The sequence below is a fragment of the Phragmites australis genome, chromosome 3 (genome assembly GCF_958298935.1).
Source record: "Phragmites australis chromosome 3, lpPhrAust1.1, whole genome shotgun sequence".
NCBI lineage: Eukaryota > Viridiplantae > Streptophyta > Magnoliopsida > Poales > Poaceae > Phragmites > Phragmites australis.
The window spans coordinates 23,462,317-23,470,635 of record NC_084923.1 but is presented as its reverse complement, the minus strand read 5'-3'; the positions used below and the strand labels follow the sequence as shown (position 1 = coordinate 23,470,635).

General features: G+C 40.7%; 1 protein-coding gene across 1 annotated transcript; it reads right to left on the bottom strand.

The window, feature by feature from the left end:
- Window positions 1–1,731: 1,731 nt before the first annotated feature.
- On the bottom strand, window positions 1,732–3,159 carry LOC133910603 (uncharacterized). The gene has a single exon (XM_062352944.1). The coding sequence runs from the start codon at window positions 3,082–3,084 to the stop codon at window positions 1,732–1,734; it is 1,353 nt and encodes a 450-aa protein (XP_062208928.1). The 5' UTR covers window positions 3,085–3,159.
- Between the last annotated feature and the right edge of the window lie 5,160 nt (window positions 3,160–8,319).

Below are 8,319 nucleotides of genomic sequence, written 5' to 3'. Positions count from 1 at the left end.
AGGAATGCAATTGAATTTCCTGATGCAAGCTATATGTCACCTAGATATTTGATTTCAGCATTTCTCTTTTAACATGAGTTTGTAGGTGGAATTGTCTTACTTTGATCATGGGGGAATACTGCATTATGTTGTTCGGAAGCTTATCAATTCAGCATGTTAATTAGTACATTTGAACCGTGTGTTCATGAGGAACTTGAACGCCAGCTCCAAAAATCTCTTGATATTTCATCAACCTTTATGTTTTCTTGCATATATCGTGCCTTGTAATGTGGATCATATTATCTCTGCATTTGTTTTCATATAAGCTTAAAACTACAATGCAGTAATGTTCAAAATAATAAGTGGCATGTACTTGATTACTGGTTGGCTTCTTGCATTTAAGATCTCGAGTACTAAACAATATACTGGATGGTACAATGCACATACTCTGCTTTTAGAATTCAAACAGAACTGATCTTGTGTTTAATCGACACTTCTTCTGACTCATCAAATTTCAATTTGTCTGACTTAAGAAATTACAACTGCATCAGATCTATTTAGTTCTGATCAGGAGGTTCTTATTATGCAATATGCCTATGCTGTATATTTAAAGCAGGAATTAATAAAATCATTAACCCAACAAATAATATGTTTCCCATGTTTTCGATTTTTCAATCAAGTATATGTGGTTGCCTAAAAGATTTAGAGGACAATTCAGGGGTGGAATACAACTGTTTTATAACAACCACGCTACAACTGGTTTGGAAAAAAAGGGACCTGCAAACAACGGTGGATCCAACACCGGGGGGGGGGGGGGGGGGGGGCTGGGAGGGCTTGAGGCCGCTACCCAGGAACACTTGAGAGTCCCTCCAAGCCCCTTTACAATTTTTAGATATGGAAGAGGAAGAAGAAGAGAAAAAAAGAGGAGAGAAAAGATGAGGAAGAAGTTGAGCCCCTCTTAGGCCCTGTTTGTTTCAGCTTCGGATTCTGGTTTTCAGCTTTTATAATCCGAAGCTGAAACAAACAGGCAGCTTTTGGTTATAGCTTTTTAAAATCTGCTGGTTGGATTGTGAGAATCTGAGAAGCTGGTTTTTCTCAGCTTTTGATAGATTGTGAAAGTCCATTTTACTAAACTGTCCATTAAATTTTTTTAGAATCTACAGTCTAAAAGCTTTTCACAATCCAGCTTTTCACAATTCAGCTTTTAACAATCCAGCTTTTATAAACTGCTTTTCAGAATCTCTAGCTGAAACAAACAGGCACTTAATTTTGGCTCTCGATCCGCTACTGGATGCAAAGTAGATAAAATAAATTAGCTGCTGTGCATCTTGTACTTTAATTTACTGCTGCTTACATCTGGACGCACAACTTGGTTACTTTTGTAGCTATATAGAAATATTACATTGATACAGAAGTACTTTTGCTAATTATCCTATTAATATCATTCTCATATGAAAAAGTTAAATGCTTTGATGTAGAATAGCAGTCAAAGTATTAGGAAAGCTTATTCTAGGACTGACATCTATTTTGAACCAGGGCCACTAGCATATTATGAAATTTCTGCCACATGATTTTTTTTACATTCTGGGACTGAGATATTGATGCTGCTAACAAGCATTGTTTTCAAAAGATGAGCACACTCTTCTTTTGCATGGTACAAGCAGCTCTCACGCTACATAGAAATTGCTCACCTACAGCATGCACGCACGGTTCTTTATTCTGCTCTGAACACGCAAAAGATTCGCGTGCCTTCTATTCCTGCTCTGGAGCCTCAACATTGAGGCCAATGTTCAACAGCCTGCGCCTATCTCCATCGGCAGTCGGCAGAGGCGCCATCGATGACGAGCCATCGTTCCTCCTTCCAACGTGCTGCCTCATGTGCCCTCCTGATGCCTGACCAGATTGCCGCTCCACGTTCAACGCCATGGAGAGCTCCTCAGCCTGGAGTCGTCTGCTCGACAGCGACAGACCGTCGCGCCAGGGCTCATCGCCGCCTTTGGCTTGCTTCCCATTCTGGCCTTGGGCAACCATACCCTGACGTGTTTCTTTCTCCTTCAGGGCCGGGACCCTCTTCTCCCTTTGGTGGCCGGCCATGTGCCCACCCAGAGCCTGATATGTGGGGAACTCTGCCTTGCAATGCTTGCAGATGTAAGGACGCTTCTGCTTCTCCTTTGTGGCTGTCACAAGCTTCACCTTCTTATGTGCCTCACTGACTTGTTTGGGCATGCTCCTTCTCTTCTTTGGAACTATGGCGACGGTACCGCCGTGTTCGTCACAAAGCACCGCATTGTCGGCTTGGGGACCTGCATTGTTGCTCTTGACTCCAGCTGCTGCATTGCTCGTGCCCGGTCCTCCTATTCCACCTCCATCTTGTTCTATTGCATCAAGCTTTCTCTCGCTAACACCTTCAGCTTGTTCCATTGCATTAAACTTTCTCTCGCTAACCGGAGGCGGCGCCTGCTGTATTTCTTGTCTGTCTCTGTACCTGAGTGTGAGCATCACGCAGGCGCACAACATCTCAAACGCAGTTAACTGAGGATCGCGTTGACTGTACCGAGTTACCGGACGATCGCTACCCGGTGATGTCGGAGCAGGCGATGCAGCATCGGAGTCCGGCGACAGCTTCAGCTTCAGCTTCTTTACGGGTGGAGTTGCGCCCTTATAGCCTCTGTTCGGGTGGCTCCGGAGGTGGCCGAACATGGATTTATCGTTCTTGAAGAGCTTCCCGCACTCGGGGCATTCAACATCTCCACCACTTCCCTTCTCTCCCGAGCTTTTATCCTTTGCTCCGCCGTCATCAGCACCTAGCGGCAGCAACTCTTCTTCCTCCGCATCCGCTTCATCTCCTTCCACAAATACACCTCCATCATCGCTCGCGTACTCGTCACCGGAGAGCTCACCGTCGGAGATTGGGTCAGCTTCGGCGCCGTCGAACTCATCGCGACCACGGCTTGGCATCAGGCGTGATCCTCGGATTGGATCTTGACACAGAAAGTTGTCTCCAATCTGGCCTCCTGTCAGCCGGCTGCTCGCGATCAGGGACGAACGCACAACAAAGCAGGCTTGCAGCAGAACCAACGCGCAGAGTAAGCTGCCCTTACTCATGTAGAGCAGCGGAGCGGAAGAGGGAAAGGAGCGTGGGAGCTTCGGACGGACGGGGAAGCTCAAGGGTCCGGCTCGTTGGATCGGAAGACTATGAGTCCGTGAGCTAGGCCAATCTGAACGCGAGGATCTGACTGTTTAAAACACGCGGCACGCTGTCTGGAGATTAATGCACTGGACAGCCAAAATCCAGCACAACTAGGATGAAAACGGACGGAACTGTCAGAAAAATCCATAACTATTTTTGCTTTCATATTTTCTTTCGAAATAGGATTACTGTAGATTTAGATTCTTTTGGCAAAATAATGAATATAAAAAATAGTATAGACTTGCTAAATGAAGTATACTCAGTAGACCAAAAGATCAAGGGGTTTTGAAATCTAGGATCTTCCATTACAGAATAAATGTTTGCTAAGTAAATGATTATTCAAGTTTATTAATGAAGATATGATACATCAAAGATTACTTATAATAAAATATCTAAGTAATAAGGCTATCACACAAATGAAAAAAAAACCCTAGAAACTCATAGTTCTGGTTAGATCTGATGAATTTTGGAAGTTTTAGATTACAAAGTGGCTCCTAAATTAGATTTTGGGAAGACAAATGGCTAGGTACAACCACTTTTAAGTGAGCATTATCCTATTTTATACAATATTGCAAATAGAAAACAAGCTACAGTTTCGGACTTTAGAAGATCATTGGTGGGAGATAATTGTTGGCCTCGCAAACTGGCTATTCAACTTAACAATGACTAGGATATGTTTGTTTGGGGTTTACATAATAGCGGTGTTTTTTTAGTTAATTCGATGTATAGGGTAGCAATTAATACCAACTACATAGGTAATAATCACTTAATATGGAAACTAAAACTTCCACTTAAAATTATGATTTTCCTATGATACATATGTAGAGATGTAATTCTTATAAAAGATAACTTAGTTAAGAGAAATTGGCAAGAGAATGAAAAATGTTTCTTTTATAGTTCCAATAAAACTACCCAACATCTTTTCTTCTAGTGTAATTATGCTAAGTTTATCTAGCGAATTATTCAAACTTCTTTTGGACTACACCCTCCTACTAGTATTCAACATATGTTTGTGCCTTGGCTAAATGGAATAGGGAATAGCCTTAAGAAACAAATTTTGGTCGAAGCTGCTGCTATGTGTTAGGCTATTTGGCTGACTCGAAATAATATTGTTTTTAATGGAGCAACAACTCATGCTTCCATGTAGGTTATATACAAGATTACGTATTGGATCAGATTTTGATCGCTACTTCAGAAGGAAGAGTTGCGAGCTACAATGCATCATGCATGCCGACTTCTGGAGACAATGACAATGGACATCTTCGCCAAGTTCGGTTGGAGGTTTCGTAATAGACTGTTTAGGATGGAAACATGCTATTTATTAAACCTCTACTTTATGTTTGTGTTGCTGTGCTATCATGAGGACGGAGTCTACAATAGCAAAAACTCTGTAAAAATGATCGGCCAAATGTGTTGCAAAACACAGAGGTTGGGAACCAATTCATATGATTAGTGAAGTACATCTCTTTTTCGAAAAAAATTCTATCAAAAGCAGAAACGAAAATGAAAAAGCTAAAAACAAGTACGAATATAGGTATGTTGGGTATCTAAAATGAACATATCCAAATAGAAATATATCAATATCGGTCGGGAACCGATAATTCAAATTAGAAATACCGTTCTATAGAACTATGACTTCAATAAGTTTTTGGGTGTACTAACAGGAAACTAGTTCTTTGGCCTTTCCAAGTTTGAAGGACTTTTCAGCATGTTGTACGTGCACGCTTGAACATCATCAAAAGCCACATCAGTCTAGATGGTTTTCTCATTTCTCTAAAAAAAAAATCTAGGAAATCACATGCTCAATTAGCACCTTTACAGACGCGCTCTTGTACAAGCGACCCTACTAACTACACTAAGAAGGAGATGCAGATCAGAGAGGGGCTAATAGACTCCGGTCAATTTCACTATGGGATGATCTTGTTTAGGAACAGCTTTATAAGCACTTCGTCTCTCGGTAATGACACTCAAGACTGAAATGCTTGCTCCGGGACCTTCAGCCATTCCTCAATGAGGCTGTTAAGATTTAGGAATACAAATTGGATGCCACATAGCAGTGGCCAACCGTCAACCCCTCCGTCCCCTAACGGTGCAGCTTCAGCTAATAAGGCGGACAGTCGTGAATGAGGTCTCAAAAACTCGCCACTGGAGAGAGTTAAGGTTAAGCTAACCACCTGACGCTAGTCATGTCAACAATTTTGTGCAGTAAGCGCTGGTGGGCAACAGAAAATGGTGTCGTTGGGCCTGAGTGCGGAGTGCCTGACAGGCTGTGGGTACTGAGCTAGTTTGGGCTGTGGGCTCAATTGAAAAACAAGAATCCAAGTGAAATTCCCAATTACAAATAGGATTTCGACATTATGGTCAGAAAAATAGTAAAATTGTTGTCGAATTAATTGCCCCGTTTTCATTCCATTTTCCCATAAGTCTCAAAATTCCACAAACGGTTGGGAGAAATATACGAAACAGAACCGGATGGGACGGGATTTTTCCCGACCGTTTTCATTCCTAAGCACAACGGGCTGATCTACATCCGGCACAGCAGAACAACTGTCGATAGGCAAAATTTGAAAGTTGACAGCATGTATTTTAAACAAAGAATTATTTGATATAATATTGTCAGTACCCCTTCAGAGTCCTTTTGTGGATGCTGCATGGCAGAAACGATGGGTGGAGAAGGATGAGCCACAACATTCTAGAATGGCGCCCCACTTGACAGGAATCATCCGATGAGAAGGGCGCCCATGGAATAAGAATCTCAGTAGAGGTCTAAGCGACTAGAATGATTGATCTGATCTTTTTTTTTTTACTGGAATGATTGATCTGATCTGTCTCGTTCAGCATCATTGACAGACGCAATCGATTTCCTCTTCCCACCACCTTGCCCTGCAAGTGTATTAGCTTTATGACTGGCCACAAGGAAGAATGGCTTTAGTAGGATGTCATCTCGACTGATCCGCATGCGGTGCATTTAAGAAATCGACTGTAGAAATAGATTTTACAGGTGGTTTTTTTAAGAAATCATCTGTGGAAATGGATTTTTAGATGGTTTTTTAAATCGATTTTTACAGGCGGTTTCTTAAGGTAGTGTTTGGTTCGTGGGACGGGGTGGGACGGAGCGGATCCATCCTGTTTTTAAGCTGTTTGGTTGGAGTTCAGTAGGATCGGATGGTTCTGAATCAGAGAATATTTTTCAAAGATTCGGGACGGATCCGTTCCAAAAAAAAAAGACTGAACGCAGCCATCCCACTTGGGACGGGCCACTGACGGTGGGCTCGAAATCTAAAATGGAGTCGTTCCATCCCACCCACCAAACAAACATTTGATTCCGGACCATCCCATCCCATCCCTAAATACATGAATGGAATCATCCCATCCCACTTCGCTCTCCAACCAAACACTACCTAAGTGAACCGTCTGTGATAATTGCTGTGAATCGCCTTCGGTAAAACGGTCATAACTTTTGCGTACGGACTCTGATTTAGATGTTTTTTAACTTTACGAACATCTACAGAAAAAGTTACAGGCCAAATTTGGCTTGGAAGATTGATTTCTCGCCACCGGAAGTTTCTGCACCGTTTTCGGAATACGCGTTTGTGTATATAGCCGTCACCCCTTACATCTCAAACTTGAGCAGAAATTTACTATGGTTCCCATTCTAGTGTTGCTGAGATGAGAAAAATAAGATAAAAATAAAATAAAATAAAAAATATTTGTGATCGTGCTGGCGCTTGATGACACTTGATGCTATTGTTATCACTAGTACTTCTGTAAGCAAAGTATTGTTATTGATAGCGGGGTCTTTGATCTTCTTCTAGTTGATCTTGCTGGAGATGTTGAAGTTGATAGTATTCTTTTTCTTATCTGAGTTACTTGCATTAATAGGACTTATGATAACAATAGCATGTGTGATCGAAACTTATGTGTAAAACTTCAACTGATTATTTGGATACATAAATTACCTTAAATAAAAAGTTTTCAACTACAAATTTGGAAATCTCATCGAGGGCTACAATTTTCATATAAATTTTGTTTCAATCTGAGTTCATATGAAAAAGTTATAAATTTTTTAAGATAAGCTGTGATCGAAGGTCTGTGAAAATAGACGATTTTCAAAGGTGCAAAATAGACCGCTTGTGGAAATCGGTTCACTTAAGGAACCGCCTGTAAAAATGATCATTACCATATGCAGTACAATTTTGAAAATGATCCATATCCATAGGCGGTTCCTTATATGAACCACGTATAAAAATCGTACCATATTCATAAGTGATTCATATAAGGAACCGACTGCGAAAATAACCATTTCCACAGACGATTCACATAAGAACCGCTTGTGAAAATGACCTTTACAGAAGCGGTTTCTTATGTTGCCCGTATCTAAAAATTACTCAGACGATTTGCCATATAACCCACCTGAAGAAAGGCATCTTGGTTGTCTCAAAAATAGTTCCTATAGTAGTGACTAACTCATACATACTTTGTTAAGAATGGAATGGTTTTAGTAAGTTACCATCTTAGACCTTCAACAATAGTCAATAACTAGTTATAGAAGTAATCGATATCATCTATAAATAATACAATAGATATCCTTTCTAATGAACTAGTTATATCTTTTACTCTTGATATTACTATAAAAAGGGTTATTCGCGCCTCTTCTTCATTGCCAGTTCGAAAGCTCCAGTCGCACACACTACCAGAGAAATGATTTGTAAAGACGGTTCGAAAACTCCGTACGGGACACTTTTTCGAACCGTCTGTGAAAAAAAAGTCTGTACAAATCAGATTTGTATAGATGGTTATTGAACCATTTGTATAAATAATTAGTACAGACGGTTTCAGTTTAGAATCGTCTGTGCTAAGACAAAATAATACTAAAAAAAATAAAAGTGGGACTCATACTTTGATAATTGACTGAATACTATACATACACCAACTACAGAGATAAAATATGAAATATGTAAAACCACACTAGCTTTTTTACACTCCGTATGATTCTCTAATATCTCTTTTGCACTCACCCTGTCATGTATAGTGTTCCTTGCAACAGAAATTTAGTCATTGTGCGGCGGAGCCAAACAACAGAAAAGGTACCAACATGGTGGCCAAAGGAACAGAGATATTGTCATCTACAACATCAGTGACAGGAATAT

What these genes read in the sequence shown, in the direction of transcription:
- LOC133910603 (XM_062352944.1), bottom strand. Translation starts at nt 3,084, where the DNA reads ATGAGTAAGGGCAGCTTACTCTGCGCGTTGGTTCTGCTGCAAGCCTGC.